Consider the following 25,501-nt stretch of genomic DNA (forward strand, 5'->3'; position numbering starts at 1 on the left):
GTCAAGAGAGCCAGAAGGCTTTCATGGCTGATTTTAATTAGACTCTTACCTCTTGCAGCAGGAGGGCAGACTATGCTGAACATTAGCCTCGGGATACGATAATAAAAATGTCAGAGCTACAGTGGGATGCCGAATGCAAGCCAAAGCAGGTGTTCTGCGTTAATATAAGGGCCCTGAAAAGGAAGAAATAGGACTGTGAAACTTGGAATAGTTGTATCTGGTTGAATGCGCTATACAATCTTAACCCCACATTTCCTTGAGTCTTCTGGGTGGGCATGCTTATTTATAAAAAGACCTTCCCTTTTCTCCTGTGTTTTCTAATAGTTTCCTTCCTTTTTTTTCCCCATTCAAATTTGACTGAATTATAATGTATTTTGTTGCAAGGAATGAATTGGGAATCCAACTTTTTTTTCTTTTTTGAGACAGCTATCCAGTTCTTCAGGATCATTAATTGAATAATTCATCTTTCCCCATTGATATCAAATGCCACCCTGGTGACATATTAAATTCCATATGCATTTGGGTCTTGTGGGAGAGAATGCTAGTTATTTACCAAAGCTTTTCCTTCCTCTCTCTGGGCTCACAGCACGTTAGTTTCCCAGCTTCGATTGCAGTCAGGAAGTGATGGACCTGGCACGTAAAAGCTTCCCACACATGATCCTCCATCCTCTTTGCCTTCTGCCATGTGGAATGGAGATATCCTCCAGAAAAACTTGAGAAGCCACATACTGAGCATGGCAGAGCTAAAGATGCAAGGAGCACGAGCTCCAGAATCCTTGCCTGGAGGAGAGTCTGCCAAGCAGAACACCTGTTTTGGACTTTATTAAAATGAGAAATCATCTTTCATTTTATGAGCCATTCATTTTTTTTCCTTTTTTCTGTCTTTCCTTAAACCACGTATTGTTACTTTATCTAATATAGGTCTACTTCTGTACTCTATTCTGTTCCATTCATCTGTCTGCCTGCTCACATGCCAGTAATGCACTGTTTTAATTAATACAACTTTATAATGTATTTTGGCAAATAGTAGGGCCAATCCCTTCATTAACTTTTATTTTACAATTTTTTCCCTGGTTTCCCTCCTTTTCCATATGAACTTTAGAACCAGTATCACTAGCCAAAATAAAATCTCCTTGCTATGTTTATTGAAATTGCCTTATATGTAGAGTCTGATATGGGAAGAACTGACATCTTTATAATGTTGAATCTTCTTATATAAACATCTTTCCATAGAATTCATGTCTTCATTTATATTCTTCAATACCTTCGTAAACTTCTCCTTGTATAGGTGGTAATTTTTCATTTAGTTTATTCATAGGTATCTTTTTCTGGTGAAGTAATGCTATTATAAGTAAGACCTTTCCCTCTGTTATATTTTATAATTGGTCATTGCTTATATAGGAAGTCTACTAGGATGATGTGTTGCGTCTTACCATGACGTCAAATAAAAATAAAATACCAGTCTGCCACCCAAGAAAAGCACTTAAAAGCAAAATAAATCTTTAAAAGTTTTTAAGCAAAATAAATCTTAAAAGAAGTTTAAAGTTCTATACTGCAATAGCAGAAAAACAGACTGTATAAAGAGAAGGTATGTTGTCAGTTTATTCAGAATGGTCAGAGAATGTCCGTCCCCCTTTTGGATTGAAATTCCAAGAGCTACCCTCATTTATAAACTTTCCATACTATTTAACAAATAAGCATTGTCAAGTTGGGGTTTGAGGAGGGTCAATAACATCACCATTCTCCACTAAGCTCCTAAGCAACTTAGAAACAGGCTCAGGTATTCAGCCAGATGGAGGTAAAAGTGTCATCATTATTGAGAAAGCTGATAGTAGAGAACAAGGCTTAAATCTGTGGCAACAACTTGTTTCCTACATTGCACCCCAGAGATATAGAGACTTTGCCATCCACTGGCACCACTGGACAACCGTGCCTGTTCTTACAAACTTTTGGCATGGAAGGGCAGAGCAGAACATACTTCGATAAGAAGGCATCCTAGAATTCCCTTGTTTCACTCTTCCTTGCCTGGGGAGGAGTGAGTAAAAGGGCAGAGCAAGGTCAGGACTGTAACGGAAGGTGACTCCATATGGAAAGAAAATCAGAAGTGATGAATAGTGTTACCCTCTGAGAACCAGCAAAGCTATGTTCTAAGAGCGATATTCTTTTTAGGGACCAAAAGTTCGTATCTACGGTTTTTGGACGCTAGTGTCAAATATTAGATTTGAATTTTAGGCAGAAAATCAAACTACATGGATTTTTATGTCATGCTGACATAAGCATTGTGGAACATGGTTATCAGGTTTTATCTGTAAGAGAAAAGATCACAAAAAAGCTGTAAAACTGACACGACTGCCTTTCTTTTGTTTCTAACAAAGTTATTCTATGGACACAATCATTAGATTACAGGTATTATCTTTTAGCTCTTTTGGGCTCATGTGCTTAACACATCCAGTCCTTAGTAAACGTTTGTTCCTACATTAATACCTGTATTTGTTCAATTTGCTCTCAGAGACAGCATGCTTGCAAGAGGTTATATAATACAGAGCACGTAGTAAGGTTTATTACTGTCAGAACTCCAGCGACCACTGGTATTTTCTGTACTCAATTCATTAAACATTTTTTGAGGCTTTATAATATGACAGGGACTATGCCAGAGCCTGGGGCTATAAAGACGTGTGATGATGCAGTCAGGGGCCCATGTCTACCGGGGAGGACAGATGTGAACAGCTGACTACTGTGTGACGCTGGAGCACAGCAAGGAGACCTCTAGGGACATGGGCAAGACCTCGAACCATGCCTAAAACAAAGACTCTGACAAGTTACGTTGCCCAAGTTCACCTAACTTGTAACTGGCAGAGGTAGAGTTTGAACTTGGACTGATTTCAAAGCCACCAGTGCCTCAGGTGCCACTCTGTGACGCTGGTGCCCTTATTACCCACGTCTGCTCCAGGCGGGGCAATGCTGCAGAGGGTAGACGGTGCTGCTGTAGAGTTCCCAGGGTAGATTCTGTCCGAAAAGCTGGCCTTCAAGCCTGGCTCCAACTCTTACTTCAGCCCTGTCTCGCCCTCCCTGAGTGCTCAGGGTCACGTCTGACAGGCTGCTCCAAAACCTTACTGGACCAAGCTGACAGAGGCGTTCCCCCTTCTCGAGCGATTCCACTTTCCTTACCCTTCCACAGCGGAGGCTGCTCCGTGGTAAGACTGAGGCCCAGATGAAGGGAACGCTTGTGGAGGGTTTGGAAATGATAGTGAATTGCTTGGAGATACTCACTCTACCCCACTTCCCTGTCATGCTCTCGTTGATTCATGAGGGACTTTTTTGCTGGAGGTCACCTATAAATAAATCAGCAACGTAAAAAATGGTAAGGATAACTCTAGATTCTATGAAGGTAATTTATAAGTACGGGGGTAGCAACTTCTAGACATTGTCTACATCACAGGTTTAGCCCCATAAATTCTAGTGTTATCTACCAGCAGGCAGGAAGGGAAGAGCAGAGGAAAAAATGCTGCGCCAGGCTTTGGCTTCCCTAATCCCGCTGATTGCACAAGTTTTAAAATTGTGAATAAATGGATGCTTGCACCAATTCAAGACAAAAGAGTTTTAAATTATGAGTATCTCTGTTTAAAAGCCCTCCTCCATTACTTCTTTCCTTATGTGCAAGGACCTGCCTTCTTTGAATAAAGAAAGTGAAATTCCACTATTCACAGAAATACAGTTGAACTTAATGTGGGATTTAAAAAGATCAGGGGTTTAGGAGGCATGAGAGCAGGTGAGACCTGGAACAGCCATCACAGGACACTCTAAGTAGGGCTGAGTTTCGAAATAACAGCCAATGTTTGCTGAATGGCTCTTGTGTTAAGGGCTTTATTATGTGTTATTCCTCACAATATCCTGATGCGTTAAGCTCTCTCATTGCAAAGGAGAAGCTGAGGCTGAGGTCACACAGCCGGAACGTGGAGAAGGGGGCAATGGAGCCAGGCAGTGGCCCTTGGAAGTTCACACTCTTACCACGATGCGCTGCTCTGTTTCAGTCATGACACTTCTGGTCTTGATCCTGGCGTGATCTTATCAGCTAGGGTGCTAAGGCTTCTAAGCAGTGCTGATGTCTGATCCATTAGCTTCAGAGATCTGCTTGCTGGTGAAGAACGTTTTGAAGTTAGAGACATGGTAGGAATGCTGTAGCTGTAGGCTGGCTGACATGTCACCAAGGAAGGTCTTCAAAGGAAGAGACACTGTACACCCTGAGGCTTGCCTCAGCCTCTGAAATGGGCTCCTGCTTCTGAATCACAGGAACCAAACTCACAAGATACTAATGTACAGAATGCCAACTTACTAATTTCCAGCGAGTGACTAGAATATTCACTGTTCAGAGAACTCTCTCCTAAGAATCAAGGTTCACAGAAGCCTCCTTAGTCACTGTAACTTCATTTGTTGAACTCAAATAACGAATAAAGGGAAAGGATGGCACTGATGTTTGGAATTCCACGAGGGCAGCTAGACCTACAAAACCAGAGGCGGTCCAGGACCAGTTAGTTCACAAACAAGCACTTCAAGAGAGTGTTGCAACTCAGGATGACCAGGTAGTACAGCACAGTCCAATAGTATTTTTACATGTGATCCTCATGTATCTTGAGCATTTCTGAAAGATGTCCAACAAAAACTCCCTAAATTTCATGAAAGTGCTTTCTCTTAAGTTTGGTGAGATAATCTTATACTAAGAAACATCCTGTAAACTATTGGCAGTACAATGCATATATTGCCAGCAATGTGGGACCACTACTGCTAAAACCAAAGGAAGATTTGGAGAGAATGTTATATAAAAAGTGAAGGACTTGACTAAGAGCTCCTTGAGAACCTAGAACACTTACAGATAGATGTCTACAGAAAACACTTCTAGAGATTTAAAAAAAAAATCCCCCTAGATACTGGGAAATACGTACTTGTCAATTATCAAAGTTATGGCCTAACCTTACATTTAATTCACATTTTTCAAAAAAGCTGCTCAAAATCCCATGCTTTAGTGATACTTGTAAATAATCCAAGGCATGGTACTGTGGTATTCCTCATTGGCACTTAGAACACAAATGAAGGATGTCTTGATAAACTAAGTATCTTCCTATTTGAAATGTGCAGCGACATAATTTACTAAGTTGGTTATGGTCAACAAGTAGGGACTGAATTTTATTCTTCAATGAGAATTACAGAGCATGAGAACCAAATGATCTGAATGTTCCTAAAAAGGAAATTGATGCCCTTTTATTCTACCTGAGTTAAAACAATGATGAATCTCATCAGAGTTCATGGGAATCGTAATAAATGACTACTAAACCAGACTTACCAAGGCTATGAACACACCAAGATCATACACAATTAATTAGTGCTACAGTTTGGTTTTAAATCTTTAAAACCTCAAAACACACCTTTTTATTTAATTTAGCTGATAAAATAACTTACTTATAAAAGTAACATCATTTACAGAACTCTAATAAATTTTTTCAAAATTAAAAAATAAACAATAGCACTATTTTGCATTCTGATTTTACAGGGAAATAAAGCTTTTTGGCACATAATGTTTTATCAAAAATGGAAAGCTGAATCAGTTTGCTTTGCTTTTCACAACAGAAATAAGCATTTATACTTATTAGCATTGGGAGATCAACTTAATGACAAGAAAAGTTTGCTAGAAAATAGAATCATTGGAAAAATAGGATCTGGTGCCACCTACTGAGTGGCAATGGCAATGTGACCTTGGGTATTAGCCATCAAGTTAGGTAACACACTATAATTTTAGCTACATGCAACTGTACCCCTGTGGTCAAGGCTTAAAAGCTACATGCAAAAATGAAAACGACTGCTGTATTAGGAATGAGGATTGATGTATTTTTTTTTTCTTTAAATGCCACCTGACCTTTTAAAGGAAAGGAAACCAAGGAGGTGGCTAAAAATGATTACTGAACACGAGGAATACTGAAGAGAGGAAGACTTTGGCAAATTAAGTAAACGAAAAGTTCCATGATCAAGAGTGACTTAGGTACGGTCTCTTACTCATGGAGAGACTGGTGGAAGGCAGTTACGTCCTTGGGTATTTATGGTAGATCAGAATTAAGGACTTAACTTCTTTCCCCTACTATTTACAGAAAAAGCTGGTTTATTTGAAAAAATTATCAACCCAGACTGCCAATAAAGTGGCACTTAGGAACTATTGATATAATGGTAATTGACACCCATTCTGACCATCTGGAGGAACAAAAAATCCTGGAGGGTTTTTCTGATTAGCAAAGAAAAGTTACTTTTTGTTTGGTTGAATTTACTCAAATAGACCCCCTCAATACCAACAATGCTGAGAGCATTTCATAAGAGTTGGGCCACAATCCTAAGTCTTGGAAAGGTAGACTTCCTAGAACATTTTCATGGACTGGCAAGTTTTATTATTATTATTATTATCATTATTTTGCTAGTAGCTTCTGAGAATGTTACCTTCCCGTAAGGCCAGGGTGCCCTGAGTATTAAGAGCATGCCTAAGACATGTCTGTGGTTTTCCTTTCCTTCATAACATGTCTCACAATCCATAATTTGCTTCTCAGCTGTCCACCAAGAGGGCAGGGGCCTTGTCTATTCTGTTTGTTACCATATAACCAGCACTTAATTATGTCTGGCACATGAATGTGCTCAAAAAATGTCAGTTGGGTGACTGAATAAATAAATGAATAAATCTCATACAGTCCAACCAACCTAAGGGGAAGAGGGGAAAAGAGGAAAAAAACCCTCACAAAAGTGAAGATGACAGTGATGGACAGGAAGAAAGATGAGCATCAGTTCCATCAACTGCGGGTAGACTTGATGCCAAAAAAACCCTGCCGTCATTCAACAACTGATGATACCTGTTCGGAGATTCAAAATACCTGCAAGATTTTAAATGAAAGTTAATATTAAAACTAAGTGTTCTCTAGAAGATTCATTTGCAAACAAGTTAATGAAAACCCTGTTACTACATCAAGATGTTAATAGGAGCCTAGCATTGTGATGTTTCAAGATGAAGTGGACTCTGCTGAATACACCAGGTGAACGTCTAGAGTCCCATAGAGGGAGCGTAGCACACTGATGACTTTTTCTTGTATGGTGTCAACTTGCTCAGAAGGACAGTAATCATCCAGACTTGACCTGGAACCAAGCAGAGAAAGAGAAAGGAAAAGAAAAATACACATAAATAGGATGAGATCATACTGTGAAGTGAGGAAAAGCCTGCATGTGTTGACTTCAATGTAAATTAGAAATGAAGAAGCTGTGTTGAATTTTGGTATAATAACTGTTGAAAGCTACTGAACGTTTACTCTATGTCAGGCGCGTTACATGAATTATGTTCTTTAATCTTCTCAGCAACTCTATGAAATAGGTACATTTACCATCCCTTTAAAGGAGTCTGAAACAGAGAAAGATTAACCTGCACAGGCCACATACTAGTAAGTGTTGGTGATGGGATTCAGAACCATACAGCATGTCTTCAAAGCCTCAGTGCTTAATACTAGACTGTTGTTTCCCTGAAAGGGAGATGTTGCTTGGGAACACTGGGGCTAATTATATTAGTGACTGGGCACTAATTATATTAGTGACTGGGCATCATGTTTCACATTCTTTTATTATGTGTACACTCAGGCTAGAAATTATGACAGTAGAGGCATTCCAACCGATAAAAGGGTTCTGCTTCTATAAACAATCTGCTAACCACACAAGCATACAAGATCATCCAAAATGAAAGGTGCGGATGTGCTGGTGCTGGGATTAGTCTCCTAGGTAGTATTAAGAGAAGAGAGTAAAGTGCGATGGGGCAGGAATCTGCATTTTGGGTCTTTCTAGAATCGCCAACTGTAATTTGAGTGGCACCAGCCAGTAACAATGTTGCTGATAATTTTAGCGGGATTAGTATCTGAAATGATTTTATCAGTGTCTCCTGGTTCTGAACTGGGGTGAGGAAATCCATTGGCAATCCCACTGGATTGGAAAATGGCATAGAAATCTTTATAGGAGGAAATGGAATTTGTTATCTAGCCTACTCCTTATCACAAGTATTTTCGACCTAAAGAAACAATCTGTAAGACTTCAGATGAGGTCATTTCATTCTATGGTGATTAGGTTATTTTTGAGGCTTGATGTAAACAATTTTAAATTATTAAATACTGTCTAACATACACATATGGATAAATGTCTACTTTAAGAAAGCAGGATATGTAAAAGTTTGATTTATTAGCCTTAAAAAATAAGGGGCATTTCAATGCTTTCACAAAGATTTCTGGCTTCTTTAAAACAGTATTAGAGTAGCTCTTGATGGGAGCTACCCACAAGAGGGAGTTTTGGAAATCTGCAGGTACAGTTTTGATTGTCACAATGACAACTAGGGGACCAGGGAAGAGGTCAGGGCTGCTTGAGTGCTTGCAATATGCAGGATAGTCCTGCAATGTGAATATGAATTGTCCTGTGTCCTGTACAGTCTCCAAGGTCCACGGAGCACTTATATAAGTGAAAAACCTGTTTTTAATTTTTTGAGCCTAGAATTTAATACTCTTCTACATATGAACAAAGTATTTTTGAAAATGGATTAAACTAAATTTTCCAGGACTGCAAATACTCTGTGAATTGAGGGAAGATTGGACTTTAAGTTCAGAACTTTACCAAGAGGTTCTTGTGACTAGACTAACCATGTTGCCATGGCAGTGCTGTTCATGGTATTTGAGCAATATGACACACTGGATCTGTTGGCATTTTTAACAATTGCATTTAGTGACTCTTTGTAAAGATGCCAGTTTGGTGTGGCATCTTAATATATATTACTCTATTATCAATTACTTTCATTTCTCCTTTATGTTACAATTTTTTTGGTGTGTGGATATATGAATATATATTTAAATTATGTATATAGGTAGGTTACTGCTATAAACTAAATGTTCGTGTGCCCCAAAATTACTATGTTGAAACCTAATCCCCAATGTGATTATATCTGGAGGTGGAGGTCTTTGGAAGGTGATTGGGTCATGCGGAGGGAGTCCTCATGAATGAGATTAATGCCTTTATTAAAGAGGTCCTAGAGAGCATCTTCACCCCTTCATTTTATGTGAGGTTACAGGGAGAAGATGGCTCTCTATGAACCAGGAAGCAGGTCCTCACCAGACACTGAATCTGCTGGTGGCCTTCATCTTGGACTTTCCAGCCTATAGGTCTTTGAGAAATAAATTCCCATTGTTTATAAGCCACCCAGTCTAAGATATTTTTGTTATTGCAGCCTGAATGGATTAAGACAATGATATCATCTATATATTATAAATGCTACCTAAATATATTTAAATTATGTGTATATAGATTAGATTATCTATGAATTTCATTCAGGATGGTAAAAGAATTCTCATAAATACTTCTCATAAAATACGTAATATTATTTGCCTGAGCATTTAAAGTACTTATTTTAGAAACTCAGTTACATACAAAATGAGTCCAAAGATTAACATAGAAAAGAAATTTTTTATTAAATTGTTGTAACTATTCAGCACATTAGTACATTCAAATTTAAAACGTGGTAGCAGCTAAATATTCACCTGTAGGACACAGAAATGGGAATTCTTATATTCAACTGAATAACACCACCAACTTCAAAGACAAGATTAACAGGAGTTGTATGTTGTTTGCCAACCATAGCTAATAGGAAAGAGAAAATATAACACCTGAATTTCGAGCTGAGTAGGTAAAAAAATTAGTAGGTAAGGACTACTGCATTAGTAACCATTAGATTCATCTACGGAGATGAATTAATTTCCCACTGCCATTGTAAGAAATTACTACAAACTTAGTGACTTAAAGCAAAACAAATTTATTACCTTACAGTTGTGTTGGAGATCAGAAGTCCTAAAATAAAGGTGCTGTCAGGGCTGTAATTCTTCTCTAGGCTCTAGGGAAGAATCTGTTTCCTTGTCTTCCTGGCTTCTAGAGGTTGCATGAATTCCTTAGCTCAAAGCCCCATCCTCCATCTTCAAAGCCAGCAGTCTAGCATCTTCCAATCTCTCTGATTCTGACCTTCCTTGCCTTTCTCTTATAATAACCCCTGTGATTACACTGGGCTCACCTGGATAATCCAGGATAAGCTCCTCAATTTCAAGCTCCTTGAGTGAACCAGATATGCAAAGTCCCTTCTGACATATAAAGCAACATATTCACAGGCTCTGGAGATAAGGATGTGGACATATTTGGTGAGCCATTATTCAAGCTACCACACTTACCTTGCAATTGTCACTACAGTAGGTTTTGGCAAATTTTTTAGAACGTAATACACAGATTGAATAAGATATTCAATTTCTTGTTCTGTGCTGACATGGTGAGGAAGTTCTGAATAATCACAGGTTAGACCAGCCTGGTGAACCTGAAAATAAGACAATTAAAAATTACAAGGTAATGTTGTTTTCAGAAGATTCTTTACCCATTTATGGCCTTGCTGACAAATTTTTAATATTTTTGTGGATTAGGATTGTTTCTTCCTTAATAGTTTCCATGCCATAGCAGTTATTTATACTTCGAAGTTTTGGAAGAACTGGTCTGTACACCAGTTTGGGCCTGATGCCTTTTCTAGGAATAATTCTTTATTTTATAATTGTGGATTCATTCAGTTTGTCTTTACTTCAGTCTATTTTGATAATTTACATTTTCTAGCAAATTGTCCATTTCACCTGGACTCTAAAAGCTAATATAAATTGGTACATAGTATTCTCACCTTACTTTTCTTTCAACAAATTATTTTATTTACTTTTTATTTACTTATTTTTAACAGATTTAAAAAAAATTAATTACTTTATTTTTGGCTGCATTGAGTCTTCGGCGTGGCTCACGGGCTCTAGAGCACAGGCTCAGCAGTTGTGGCGCATGGGCCTAGTTGCTCCGCGGTATGTGCGATCCTCCCGGACCAGGGCTCGAACCCATGTCCCCTGCATTGGCAGGCGGGCTCCCAACCACTGTGGCACCAGGGAAGTCCCTATTTACTTTTTTTTAATTTTTTTCTTTTTTGCGGTATGTGGGCCTCTCCCGTTGCGGAGCATAGGCTCCGGACGCGCAGGCTCAGTGGCCATGGCTCACGGGCCCAGCCGCTCCGCGGCATGTGGGCTCTTCCCGGACCGGGGCACGAACCCGTGTCCCCTGCATCGGCAGGCGGACTCTCAACCACTGCGCCACCAGGGAAGCCCCCTATTTACTTTTTAAATACATGTAATGAGTACTACATTTAAAGCTTCGAGACGATACAAGGGGAAGACTTCCTCCTACCTTACTGAACCTACTGTTTTGAGTTTCTTGTGTATGCTTCATGTATAACCATATATACTGATATCTTATACATGTGTTGTAAATATAAATGACTGGTGTTCCAGTCTTAGCACTAAACGTGCCTAAGAGCTAGAAATGGCCCACAGGCTGACATTTTGCAGCCTCTGCATTAAAGTTCTGAAAACTGGAATTCAAATATATTGTAGCTTTGCCTAGGGTACGTTAAGTGCAAAGTATGGAAACAAACACTAATCTACTGTATTACTGGAGGCTCTGGATACACATCAAAGATTTAACTGGCAATCATTAGTCAATGCACTAAAAACAGAGACTCTGCATGTTCTTTTCTACTAAAATGATCAAAACACCTAGTGTTCTAACCCTGCAGCTATGGGCACATTATATTTGATTACATAATCTGCTACCAAGCCTATGCCATCCTTTTTCTCAACAAACGATGTACAAAACCGCACCCCCTCCACCACCAGAAAGTTCAGATGTCATGTGATGACTAAAGTAGACCTGCATGAAGACACATTCAATAATATCACGTGAGCTCAAAGGAGTTTTAAACCCCAAATGTCTTCTATCATTCTTAATAATTGCCATTAAAAAAAAGGGTGAGTCTTGAGTTATCTCTGATTTAACCAAAATATTCTTTTGCTGGTATGTTTTATTCTTACAAAGTTAGCATTAAATAAATACACAAACTTCAGTTCAAATAAAATGGTTTGATTATATTCCACAAAAAAATAAAACACTACAGCAAAACCACAATTTATTAAAGTAAAATAAACACCAGAAGTAAAAGAAGCAGAAGACCTGGAGGTCTCAGCTCTGGCACAAAATTTGAGAAAAGGTACCTGAACTTCAAATGGGAAAATTTATGCTTAAATACTACAAAATGATACAAAAATAAAAGAAATTATCATTAAAGGCATCTTATTTTGACACAGCATTCAGATTGCTGTTGGCAAACAAACTTATACAGCTAATACAGTTAAGATGTGCTGGCCACAATGGCTTCTATTGTCCTTCTATTTGGTTTTTACAATCAGAAGTTTTCAGAGAGAGAGGAAAGAAAGAAGGGGGAAGGGAGTATAAAAATGAACCAACAAAGAATGAGCAAATGTAGAAATTTTCTTTCCTAAAAGAAATCTTTTCTCTGGCAAGGAGAGATCTGACCATAGGCAAAGTTAATAAATCCACAGTACTTTTGCTTCATACATAAAATTGGCAAAAGTGTGTTTTTCCTGGAAGACTTTTCTAGTGTTCTGGCTTCTAAAAAGTATGTATTTCTTTCACTTCTTCTTTTTTTTTTTTTTTAAATCCACTCACACTTTCCAGGAACACAAATAAAAGTGAATCACTTTAACAAAGAGCACATTTTTCTAGCCAGAAAAATGCCTTTCTTAAAGGGTCATTTTATACTTCAATGTAAGTATTTACCATTTCATAGTCCGGTGCTTCCATCCGTTTTTTCAAACTTTGTACCAGTGGAACTAGTGATTCCATTCTGGAAAAAAGCACCCCTCAATTAAACATCACACCACCTCAACTAAAATTATAGTAGCAAATGAAATTTACCATTAACAATATGTTTCATATGATTCTTGGGAAATTAAAATTGTTCAAATATCATCTTAAAATATTAAGAAACAAAGGTTCCCTGCTGTTTTCTTTTCTTTTTTTAAAAATTTATTTAATTAATTTATTTTTGGCTGCATTGGGTCTTTGTTGCTGTGCACAGCCTCTCTCTAGTTGCGGCGAGCGGGCGCTACTCTTTGTTTCGGTGCACGAGCTTCTCATTGCTGTGGCTTCTCTTGCTGCGGAGCACGGGCTCTAGATGCGCGGGCTTCAGTAGTTGTGGCACGTGGGCTCAGTACTTGTGGCTCGCAGGCTCTGGAGCGCAGGGTCAGCAGTTGTGGTGCACAGGCTTAGTTGCTCTGCCGCATGAGGGATTTTCCCATACCAGGGAACGAACCCACGTCCCCTGCATTGGCAGGTGGATTCTTAACCACCGCACCACCAGGGAAGCCCCTCCCTGCTGTCTTCTTACTTAAAAGATTACAGATTGTGTTAAAGATTAAAAATTAGCACTCAAGAAACTGACATTTTCCTCTTCTTTAAAAATGGAAGTTCTACTGTGACTTTAAAAATTATTTTGATCAGCAAGAAAACTAAGTGCCTTTAGCATCCTGTGATGAGAAAAGATAGTTTCCCAAAAGTTAAAAAAAAAAAAAATAAAGGACATATTTATTGACATATACAATTATAACTGGAAAAGTTTTATACTGTCTGATATAATAACAATGGTGCTTTTAAGTTATTTAATATAGATGGAACTCTTTGGAAGCCCTGATTAATTAGTGTTTCTAGTATTTTAATGCCACCTCTACCAATACCCACTTATCTGCTAGGAGGGAAAAAAATAAAGACAAAAGGAAGGCATGGAGGCCTGTCTACCCACTTACCGTATTACTTCTCCCTTTCTATTAATGACACTTTCTGGGCTTCTGGACCCTACTCACCCACCTCTTCTATTTCCTTAGGAATAGTGAAAACTCCTTCATGCTGAGGGTCTGACCCTTTAGGGGCATGGTAAGTTTGGGGAGACGTGTCTTGTTGTCTGACTCACTTTTCCTTTGTGCTATCCTTTTTTTCCTCCAATTCCAGTCACAGTTTAAACTCACCACTGTTGTAGCCTTGTTGTTTCTTCAAGGCTGTGACAGAACTGCCTGCAGGTGGTGAAGAGCTAAATGTGCTCAGTAGGCAGGTGGGTTTCAGTGGAAGGTGGCTAGATTCAGGATTCTAAAGTTGTCAGGCTATTTTGTTTGTTTTGTTTCATTTAATTTTAAACTTGGCTTAAGACTTCACAAAATCACAATATAGTAGGTACTCTTCAACATTCCTGGGAAGAATCATGTCCTGTGACTTATTTCTTTTTTTTTTTTTTTTTTGCGGTATACGGGCCTCTCACTGTTGTGGCCTCTCCCGTTGCGGAGCACAGGCTCCGGACGCGCAGACCCAGTGGCCATGGCTTACGGGCCCAGCCGCTCCGCGGCATGTGGGATCCTCCTGGACCGGGGCACGAACCTGTGTCCCCTGCATCGGCAGGCGAACTCTCAACCTCTGCGCCACCAGGGAAGCCCCTGTGACTTATTTCTATATCTCCATCTTCCATCATAATTTCAAAAAGGAGGGAATCATTTTTAGATCTAGCGCCCTATACTGAAGAGGAAAAAAGTGCCTGATCAGTATTTACTGATATGATTAATACTACTATGGTTTATTCTTCCATACCACTGCTTTCCTTAGTGACAATAAAGTTTTACGATACTTATATTTCAGGGATGTTTCTGAACATTTTATTTTTAAGTGAAAATTGCACTGAATATTTTAAATAGGTAATACACATAGCAAAAGAAGATACTAATTTTTAAAAAAATATTTATTTATTTATTTGGTTGCACCAGGTCTTAGTTGCGGCAGGCAGGTTCCTTAGTTGCCGCTCGCCGACTCCTTAGTTGTGGCATGCAAACTCTTGGTTGCGGCATGCATGTCGGATCTAGTTCCCTGACCAGGGATCGAACCCGGGTTCCCTGCATTGGGAGCGCAGAGTCTTAACCACTGTGCCACCAGGGAAGTCCCAAGAAGATACTAATTTTTCAAAAGCAATTTATCTAGCAAATTTAGCAATATATGTAGGATTAAATACAGTAGAGTTGGAGAAAAAAAAAATTGAGGGTCTTACCTAGGATATGAAGCCCATTTCTGTACAGTTTCTTCATCATCACCATCACACAAATCGGCAAAAGCAGCTTCTAAATCTTCTAATTGATGAATTCGAGTATCAACACAATCTACCAAATCTTCCTTTAAACACATTGAAAAGCCGAGATTATATAGTTACTCTTTCAAAAAAACAAGTGAAATCCCATTACAATGAAAATTTGATTCAATTAGTTAAAACATAATTTTTCAAGTACTAACCATGGGCTTCCCCAAGAAACACACACCAAGATTTTGGACAGTTGTGTGCGAGTACTCCAACACCACGTAAGCTATTATTAGATATGTGATAAATAGACAAACACAAAAGAAAACAAATGGAGGATACCTCTGTCAGGTTGGTACCAGGCTTTTTAAATTGGTACAGCTCTTTTAAGATTTTGTACTCCTCCTGGAAAACAAAACAAAAACTCCATATACTAGAAAAAAGATTAATTTTTCAATGATATGCTTTAAATAAAAAATGGCTGTGATACAAGAACATCTTAGATAATCATTTAAAGGTTAGTCAGGGAAAATCAGGGAATATGTATAATTCGTATTTCATTGTAAATATTACCACTTCTTTAGGGTAACTCTATCCATCTGGGCATGACAAGAATGTGTAAAAATTAGCTATGGAAGAAGACTTAATGGCTAACAGGTAATGAGATGAAAATATTTCTAATAATATTCTACTCTATAAATGGATACATCCTAGGATCTGAACAGATTTTCGCTATTTATGGGAAATATACATATCTTAGTAACAACAATAACAAAACTCTCCATGTTCACTTTGCAGCTCTTTCCCTAGCCACAGAAGAGAGCTCTGGAGTACAAAGGCAATCCTGGAGGCAGATGCAATGGAAGGATTTTGCAGGAGAATGTCTCCCCTTATTCAGCACAGCCAGGCAGCCCCACTATAGGTAGGTATATCTGGCCCCAATAATCCTATTTAGGAGCATTGTCAGGAAGGGATTACACATAAGACCTAAAATTCCTTAAGCACAAAGTGGTGCACTATCCTCATCATAACAATCCTGTGAGCTGGGTATGATTATTATTTTGATTTTATACTTGAAGAAACTGTGGGTCTGAAAGGTTAAGTAATTTCCCCAAGATCATACAGCTAATAAGCAGAAGTAACAAACAGAACTTAACTCTTTCTGACTTCTGAACATGTTTTTTTAAAAAATAGCTATTAAACTATAAGGTATAATACATGCTCTTTTCAAAAAGTTCTACAGAACCAAAGGATATAAAGGAAACAATATCCCCACTTTCTCAAGTTTCCTTATAGCACAGGAAAAGGAATAACTGTCATTAAGTTTCTTATGTAACCTTTTAGAAATTCCCATTACAAGTATTTGGTGAGTATATTTGTAGGATAAATTCATAAAGTCAGGTTTTTTAGCTTCCAGGTATGCCCATTCTCATGTTTTCTAAATATTTCTAAGGTCATTTCATAATTCTGAATGCTGGTAGTTATAGTCACTGGTCCATATACAATAGCAGGAAAGAAGCAGAGGGCAATTTTTCCCCCTTACTGCAAGCTGGGAGAGCACTCTAGTTCCCCCATTCTTGATCCAGATTGCACTACAGTTGACCCTTGAACAACATGGGTTTGAACTACACAAGACCACTTATACATGGATACTTTTCTGTATATTGGAAATGTTTTTGGAGATCTGCAACAATTTGAAAAAATTTGCAGACCAACTGTATAGCCTAGAAATACTGAAAAAATTAAGAACAAGTATGTCAAGAATGCATAAAATGTACATAGATACTAACCTATCCTTACATAGACACAAGATGAATGATATTACTATAAAATTAATAATGGGTTAGTTTTCCTACTGTTTTACAACTTTGCTTTCAAAGAATTACATTACTGTACAGTATGCCCCTCTCTCTCCTAATTGGAGAAACTGCATATCATCTTATCACATAAGTGGTTTTTAAAAAAATATAACAATGTTTCCAATACTGTACTATGAATATGACTGTAATACTGTATGTCATAAAATTTTTATAACGATTCATAGAGGCTAGGCTACCGTGAAGCAATCGTGTCAAATTACACTAGGCTACTGTAAAGCAATCACATTGCTGCTTCCTCATTATCAATGCATGAATCGTTATAACTGTAAATAAATATGACTTTGTCACATTATCTTTTCATTTTTGATATCTAGTGCTAGTAATACGTATAACAGTGTTTTGTATCATAAGAGACAATACTGATGTAGGTTCATCTTATTAACATGATATAAACTTATGGTATTGATAAATACAGTACAGTACTGTCAATGTATTTTCCTTATGATGTCCTCAACATTTTCTTTTCTCTAGCTTACTTTATTATAAGAATACAGTATATAATACATATAACATACCAAGTATGTGTTAATTTACTGTTTACATTATCAGTAAGGCTTCCGGTCAACAGCAGGCTATTAGTAAATTTTGGAGGAGTCAGAAGTTATACCTGGATTTTTGACTACACAGGGAATCGGCACCCCTAACCTCTGTGTTGTTCAAGGGTCAACTGTACATTCTCCAATTTTACCTATTTTTAATCAGTACCCATTAAAGATCTTTGATAATTTAGATAAATCACAATGGCTTCCGATATGCACACAGAACAAGGAGTGTAAAGTGCAACATCATTGTCATGAATCAAATACTGAACTTAGGTAGAAAGAAGACAGTTAATTTGAATCCCCAAAAGAACCAATCTGGAACAACCTCCCATATGTTAAGGTAAGTTATATGTGCTCATAAAATGCACCTGGGAATGCTCACTTGGATCATGAATTTACCAGTTTCTTAAAGGCACACATAGTTCTACCTCAGATCTGTGCATACTAATAGTGTTTGGTGATTTTCATTTAAGATCTGATGAGGTACCTGAAGGATCACAGGACTGAATCATTAGCTACAAATCATACATGTGTAATCAGGCACCTCAATGTTCAGTGAAAAATCTGTCACATGGGATTGTATATACATAGAATATCTCTGGAAAGATATACCAAGAAACTAGCCATGGTATTTGTTTCTAAGAAACTGGGGGAATGGAGAAGGAGTAAGAGAGTGACATATACACTTTTTAACGTATACACCTTTTTGTACTACAGCTGACCCTTAAACATCATGGGTTTGAACTGCACGGGTCCATATGTGGCGTTTTTCAGTGAATATATACTACAGTTCTACACGATCCACGGCTGGGTCAATCTTCAGATGTGGAACTATGGATACCAAGGGCCCAGTACAAAGTTATACGCACATTTTTGACTGTGCGGAGGGCTGGTGCCCCAACCTCCATGTTGTTCAAGGGGCAACTGTATATGATTTTATTTTTTTCAACCACCCGTGTACACACTACCCCAATTAATAAATGCAAAATAACACTATCTAGAGCAGGGATTAGCAACCTATGGCCTACAATCTGTTTTTGTATATCCCTCCAGTGGGTATAAAAAAATTGAATAGTATTGACAATTTTAAAGGATATAAAAACAACAAAGAATATGTGACAGAGACCACATGGGGTCCCCCACAAAGTGATTACTATCTGCCAAAAGTTTCCTGATCCCTGATCTACAGAAATTTCATACAATTCTCCAAAGCCACGTTTTAAAAATACCACATTTGGGACTTCCCTGGTGGTCCAGTAGTTGGGACTTCGCCTTCCAATGCAGGGGGCAAGGGTTTCAATCCCTGGTGGGGGAGCTAAGATCCCGCATGCCTCGTGGCCAAAAAACCAAAACATAAAATAGAAGCAATACTGTAACAAATTCAATAAAGACTTCAGAAATGGTCTACATCAAAAAAAAAAAAAATACCCCATTTACCTGAGTGAACATTTCTTTGAAGGGATTCTTGACTGAAAAAAAATCTAAGTCAATATCTAAAACAAATGCATCCCCTTTCTCCAAAATTTTCAGGATTTCTCCAGTGCTGACTGAAGTGTGGCATTCTTGGCTTTCAGAAGAACATGAACATGATGGTTGTAGACAAGTTTGGTCTCTTCTCTGTGTCACTGAGTCATCTTCCAGTCCTTCTGAACAAGATTCACCATTAGTAGAGGCAGTGTTCTCTGTGTCCTCCAGTGCTAGCTTTGGCTTCTTAGCAGAAGACACTGTGTCATTTTCTTCTTGATTGTTACAGAGTTTATAAGGTTTCACCATAATTACATCCAATTGTAAAGGTTTTTGGTTCTCTAGCTGGTCTTCAGTTACATAAAGACCATCACTTAGAAAGTAATGATCTGTACTTGTAACCCTGGATCAGAGGAAAAAAATATTTTAAAGACGAAAGGACAAATTAGCTGACATTTCATATAGAATTTCAGAAATACAAGAAAGGACATATTTGACAAAAACTGGAGAGCTGTCTCTAATATTTGTACTTCCTGTTCTTCTATGGAAATACGGTTCCCCAAATTTTTAGCTGGGCACACAACAGCCCAAAGTAAAGACCATATTTCACAGTCTATCTTGCAGCTAGGTGTGGCCATTTGACTAAATTCTGGTCAAAAGCCGTGAGTGGAAGAGAAGTGTACAGAGCCTCGCCCTCCCCTCCCCATCGACTGGCATGTGAACAAGGTGGTGGCAAGCCCCACTTGGACTCTGAGGACAAAGGCGATACTCTTGAGACGGGGGAGCAACAAGACAGAAGACACTGGCGTTCTCCAAACTGTAGGGCTGTCACATTGGCCCTGGACTGTGTGTGGTCAACTCTAACATGAGAAAGAAATAAATGGTCCTGTTTAGCCAGTGCTTTAGATCTCTCTCATACCAGCTGGATCTTTACCCAAAAAAATCACTGAAGAGAAAAATTATATCTGGAAATAATTTAAAATAATAGAAACTCCCTCTGACATATTTCAAAGCTTCATTAAATTTTATATAACTATAATATTTTAATATGAAAAGCAACTTAAAAAAATCTTGTGCATGTACAGAATGCATTTCACAAGTTGTAGATTTCTGATTTTAGACATATCAGCATGTTCTTAGCTTTTCAACTATATTATGCCTTGGTAAGTACTTTGAACAGCAAAACCAAATGCTTCTTCCAGAGGTAGGATCTACCCAATTAAAATAATGGTTAACATTTATTTCCCACCCACCCTCCTCTAGCATACACAGCCTTAAGTTTAAAGATTCAATTTTCTAAGAAAAGATTAATGACAATAAAACTAATGTCCAAGATTATTAAAAACTGTACCATCCTAAGAAAGACAAAGGCTGTATCCTCCAATCTAAATCTGTATTCTTCTTTAATAAGGAACATTTTACTTTGTTCACATCTGTACAAACACATACATACATCTCAGACTGCATACCTATATGTGTGTCTTTTCCATAAATTTTTATTTACAGGATTAACTAAAATCATGAGATAATAAAAATCTTCCTAATATTGTCATTACACATTGAGTATCAAATGTCTGTTTCAGATTGCTCAAAATTAATTTGATTTTGCAGAAACCTGTTACAGGTTAAATTAGGCCTACTCACCAAAGTACTTAATAAAAACCCTACCACTCTTTCATATAAACCAGTATTATGTATAATATTTGTATGTGGAGTCCTATTTAATTTGTTATTATATCCTCAATAAATACAATTTTTATGTATACACAGAAAAGTTACTTGTCCAATTGATAAGAACATACAAGAAAAGTTAATTGTATCATTAAGGATAAATCAGAAATAAAAAGTATCATTTTCAGTGAGATAGACTGTATTTCATTTTCAATGTATTACCATTTCATCCCACTATCCTTCAGGTTCTAGAAAGTCATGATTCCACTGCTTAAAACATTCATCCCATAACAAGAGAATTTAGAAAGCTAAGAACATTCTGATACTTCTAAAGATATTACAGTATCACAAGCTACATAAAACATTGGTTAAATAGCTTATACACCAAAAATAATTGCATATGTAACTCAAGTCAGAGAATGCTGCTATTTAATTTAGATTAGGTAATTATCTAGAGCTCACCATATTAATAAAATTAAAACCCCAAATCTACTTTTCAGCCACTGAATTTATAAAAAGACCAAAGTGAGATAATTTTGCTTTTTCATTGCAAATTGTTAAATTCAGCAGACAAAAGTTACATTGGAAGGAAATAATAAAATGTTATCATTAAATATATAAGTCTATAAGGTACTTCAATGATTTTATGGAGTTAGTCATCAAGGAGCCAGGTTTCCAGAGGAGGAAGATCATGTTATTCAAAAACCAACTTGACTAGCAACAAAATACAAATGATGTGTGAAAAAGATCAAGAGACTTGCAAATTTGTTCCTGGTGTTTCGAGAACTCTTTTTGGAAGAGTTGAGGGCTAATCTGACCCCATTTTTGTGTGGAGATACTTATAAGTTATTACAGGGACCTAAAATCAGATAGAAGAAGTATTCAATCCCTTTCATACTCATAAATACGAGGAAATTACCTGATTGTTGTGGTCGAAGTGTCTTTGCCTACTAAAAAATGATGTCTGCCCTCTCTGATTTGCTGAGCCCATGTGGGATGAAGCCATATTACATGGGAAAAATGGCCAGCATAAACTGCAGGTATAATCCAATTCTCGATACTTAATTCTCTGGAAAGAAATAGAGAAGAAGCATGAAAACTGTTAGTAAGTAGGTTTTTCCAAATGTAATTTCATTCAGAACAATATTTTAAGACATTAGGTCTCCAAGTGGGGTCCAAGGACCCTTGCAGGGGTTCCTGAGACCTTTTCAGTGTAACTAGTTCAAAACAATTTTTCTAAGAACACCAAGGCACTATTCCCCCTTTTCACTGTATTGACATTTACACTGACAGTACAATGCAATGGTGGTCGATGTCCTAAGATTAATCAAGGCAAAGGCACCAAACTCTACAAGTAGTCACTGTATTCATCACTACCAAGCACTAGTGTCCCACACCCCCGTCCAGTTTCACGTGAGAAAGTCTTTCATAATTTTATTAAACTTTGACCCTGAGTATACGTTTTTAAAATAACCTGTGTGGCAAGATGGGAAGTGCACAGCAAGCACTTCTGTTACGGATTTTGAAGTACAACGGTTGTCTCAAGGAAAAGCACTTGTAATTGAATTGCAAGCTGAACACCATTTTTCTTGAAAGGAAGACTGACTCATAAACCATAGTTGTTCAGACGTGAACCTGAATTGCTGGATTCTACATTCCAACTAAGCTTTAAAAAATGACCACTTGTCAAGTTTTAGTATAGTATTAAAGAATATTCACAATTCACTGAAAAGGCTATGAAAATACTCTTCATATACCTCCACCAAAACAACATATGGTAACGGACTGAATGCAGAATCCGAGAATCCAGCTGTCTTCTATAAAGGCAAATATTAAAGAGATCTGTAAAATTTAAACACTGTGGGCTTCCCTGGTGGCGCAGTGGTTGAGAGTCCGCCTACCGATACAGGGGACACGGGTTCATGCCCCGGTCTGGGAAGATCCCACATGCCGCGGAGCGGCTGGGCCCGTGAGCCATGGCCGCTGAACCTGCGCGTCCGGAGCCTGTGCTCCGCAACGGGAGAGGCCAGAGCAGTGAGAGGCCCGCGTACCGCAAAAAAAAAAAAAAGAAAAAAGAAAAAATATTTGTTTTCCATAAAAATATCTTATGCTAACATATAAAGTCCTATTATTTTGAAATGAATTAATATCTTAAACATTTCTGTTTTAATTTCAAATATGGTAAATATCAATAAATATAACTCACATTAAAAAAAACTCAAGAATTTTTAAGGGTGTACAGGAATCCTGAGATTAAAAAAGTTTAAAAACTATTATTCTATGACTAACTGTACAGTCATCATACCTGCTTCATAATTCTTTTTAATTTCTAAAATATAAAATCTCTAAATATAAAAGACAGTAAGGACAATGGTAGAGCTACCACATTTCTTTAGAAATTAGTTCTCTGAGTTTTAGTTTTAGAGTCAACTAAAAGAAATGCAGTAGGCTAAAATTAATTCACACAAGCATTTATATTTTAATTTTATATCACAACAGGATAATTACTGCTATGTAACTTTTCATTTTATACGAGTAGACTACATTGTAACAAATACATAAGTAAAGAGACAGTGACACGATTTCAGGGAACGATATCACTGAAGCGAGGTCAGTAAGTCACTATTTAGAGATACACTAGGTATGTCTTTCCTGAAGAATGGACTACAAATTACCAATTTCACGTCCACCTCTATGATTCTGTATAACTGAAAGTCAATAGGATTTGTGACCTGAAAAGAAACAAATTGGGAGGTTGCAGGGACTCAATACTGGAAGAAAGGATACACAAATTAAAGATGCATTGCTTATACAATTATTGAACTATGTGTTCAAGACACATTTTCTTGTGCCTCCGTAACCAGACTTTTAAAGGGGGTAAAAAAGAGTGAACTGGCTTAGGTAATTTCTAAAGTCTCCGACTTCTAAAATTCTAATTCTAAAGCAGAGGCTGGTAAACATTGGCTGGGCCACCTGTTTTTGCAAATAAAGTTTTATCGGAACACAGCCACTGACACTTGTTTACGTAGTGTTTACAGCTGCTTTCACACCACAAAGGCAAAAATAAGTAGTTGCAACAGAGACCATATGGCCAGCAAGCCTAAAATATTTACTATCTGGTTTGTTAAGAAAAAGTTTGTCCATACTTGTTCTAAATAAAATAAAAAAGGCAAACAAAAGCAAAACTCATGAGCTTAGCAAAGACTATTTCTCTTAATTGCTTATCATCTACTGCAAATTGTATTTCAGGTGCATAAAAGATGGTTAACAAAAATCACATTTTACCCGAAAAGTGTTTCCTTATCAAATACAGTGTCAGCTGGCATATTCACAGGAATAAGGAGGTCTGGATGTGAATCAAAATGCACAAAACTTATATTACTTGCAGGAAGATGCTTTGAGCCAATGGCCCGGTATATAAAGGGCAGAACCTGTAAAAGACACATACATGCACACATTCAGAATTGGTACTGAATTCATGAGCATACACTCAATTACAGACTGAAAAACAATGCTAAACATAACTGCACATAATTTGAAGCACACCAAGTTGTTAAAAAGTAGGGAAATATTAAATTTGTTCATTGCACATGGTTTAGACAATCATCTCAAGCTTTATTTTTTCCTCAGAACTTCCAAGTTACACCTCCAAAGGCTTTAATGGGCATCTCTCACCACCATGCTGCCTCCACCTCAAACACAAAGATAATGTGGGGAAACAGACAGGACTGGTACTCAGGAAAAAACTGCTGGTTAATACCCTCTCTGGCATTAAAGATGTGTTCAAGCTACCTGGGTCTCTGGGTCTTTTCCACACTTTTAGGGTGGTGGTGCAGGGCTATGTCGTCTATAAGGCTCTTTGTCTTGTTACGGTCTCTAGAGTTCTAAGTTTAAGACTGAATTTGAAAGCACCACCTAACCTATGCTTGCTCTCTCAGACACATACACACCGTCTCTAGGTCCTGAGAGACCCAACTTCCTTCCTATTCTCTTTACTTTATTCATCCACAAATCTGGAATCACCCTCTTCCTCTTTCATAGCCAGAGCATTCTCAAGGCATATGAATGCTATTAAAAAAAAAAAAAAAGTCTTAGACCACGGGACTGTCTCGTAGGCTTCCAGAAATCTAGATTAGGGCACCATTTTAGCTATTCCAAAGTAGCACTACCTCAGAAACAGAACATATCTTTAGTGTCTATAAACTCGGGGCACCCTGTTAAAAGATTTATGCACACACTACGTACACAGTAATACTAACGGCCCTATGAGTGCTACTTTGCACCATTTCACAGGTGACAGTCCACATTCTTAACAAAAATCTCCCGACTACACAGCAGGAACGTGTAGAGAGGCCGGGAGACAGTAGGAAGCAGGTTGAGGACTCGGGGCTGTGCAGTTACACTGCCCGCGTTCGACTCCCGATGCCACCAGAGCCTCGAGTGTTAGAGAAGTTGCCCGACTCGTAGTAAGCGCCCCATAAACGTCAGCGCCTATTCTTCCAAGCTAACCGTTCTGGTGTTTTCCCCACAGCAATGCAACTCGCGTGGATAACTAACGCTGGTTATCTCTCTGGCCTCCGATGGCCAGGCTCCGCCGCCTCCTTGGTCCTCGCGCGATTCTGCCCCAGGCCCGGCAGCCGCCCTCTCACCTCCTGATGGTCTTCCACCACCCACACCGGGAGCTCATGGTAGCGCCGGAGCCGGGCGCACTCTCCAGTGAACTCGCTCATCTTTTCCTTCGGGACAGCGTCCCAGCGAGCTGGACTCAAAGAGGCTTGAGCTGCGACCCCGCCTCCTCTCCCGAGAGGAAACGCGCGCTCACCCGGTTGTGGTTCTGGATTGGAGGATGTAGGGGGCAGCGGGCGGGCGCA

General features: G+C 38.3%; 1 protein-coding gene across 3 annotated transcripts; it reads right to left on the minus strand.

The window, feature by feature from the left end:
• Window positions 1-5,374: 5,374 nt before the first annotated feature.
• On the minus strand, window positions 5,375-25,444 carry CUNH5orf22 (chromosome unknown C5orf22 homolog). 3 transcript variants are annotated; one of them, XM_027092601.1, is made up of 9 exons: window positions 25,280-25,444; window positions 23,916-24,061; window positions 21,550-21,699; window positions 18,933-19,362; window positions 15,416-15,478; window positions 15,050-15,171; window positions 12,745-12,811; window positions 10,263-10,402; window positions 5,375-7,161 (listed from the first exon to the last, which is right to left on the minus strand). In XM_027092601.1, exons 1-9 carry the CDS (start codon window positions 25,358-25,360, stop codon window positions 7,029-7,031), a joined length of 1,332 nt encoding a protein of 443 aa, XP_026948402.1. In that variant the 5' UTR covers window positions 25,361-25,444; the 3' UTR covers window positions 5,375-7,028. The 3 variants fall into 3 exon arrangements, with proteins under 3 accessions (XP_026948402.1, XP_026948404.1, XP_026948405.1); XM_027092603.1 differs by lacking the exon at window positions 25,280-25,444 and adding an exon at window positions 25,140-25,252; XM_027092604.1 differs by lacking the exon at window positions 23,916-24,061 and having other exon boundaries at window positions 25,280-25,415.
• Between the last annotated feature and the right edge of the window lie 57 nt (window positions 25,445-25,501).

The sequence above is a fragment of the Aethalodelphis obliquidens genome, unplaced genomic scaffold (genome assembly GCF_003676395.1).
Source record: "Aethalodelphis obliquidens isolate GAN/ISIS:26980383/991018 unplaced genomic scaffold, ASM367639v1 scaffold80, whole genome shotgun sequence".
Taxonomy (NCBI): domain Eukaryota; kingdom Metazoa; phylum Chordata; class Mammalia; order Artiodactyla; family Delphinidae; genus Aethalodelphis; species Aethalodelphis obliquidens.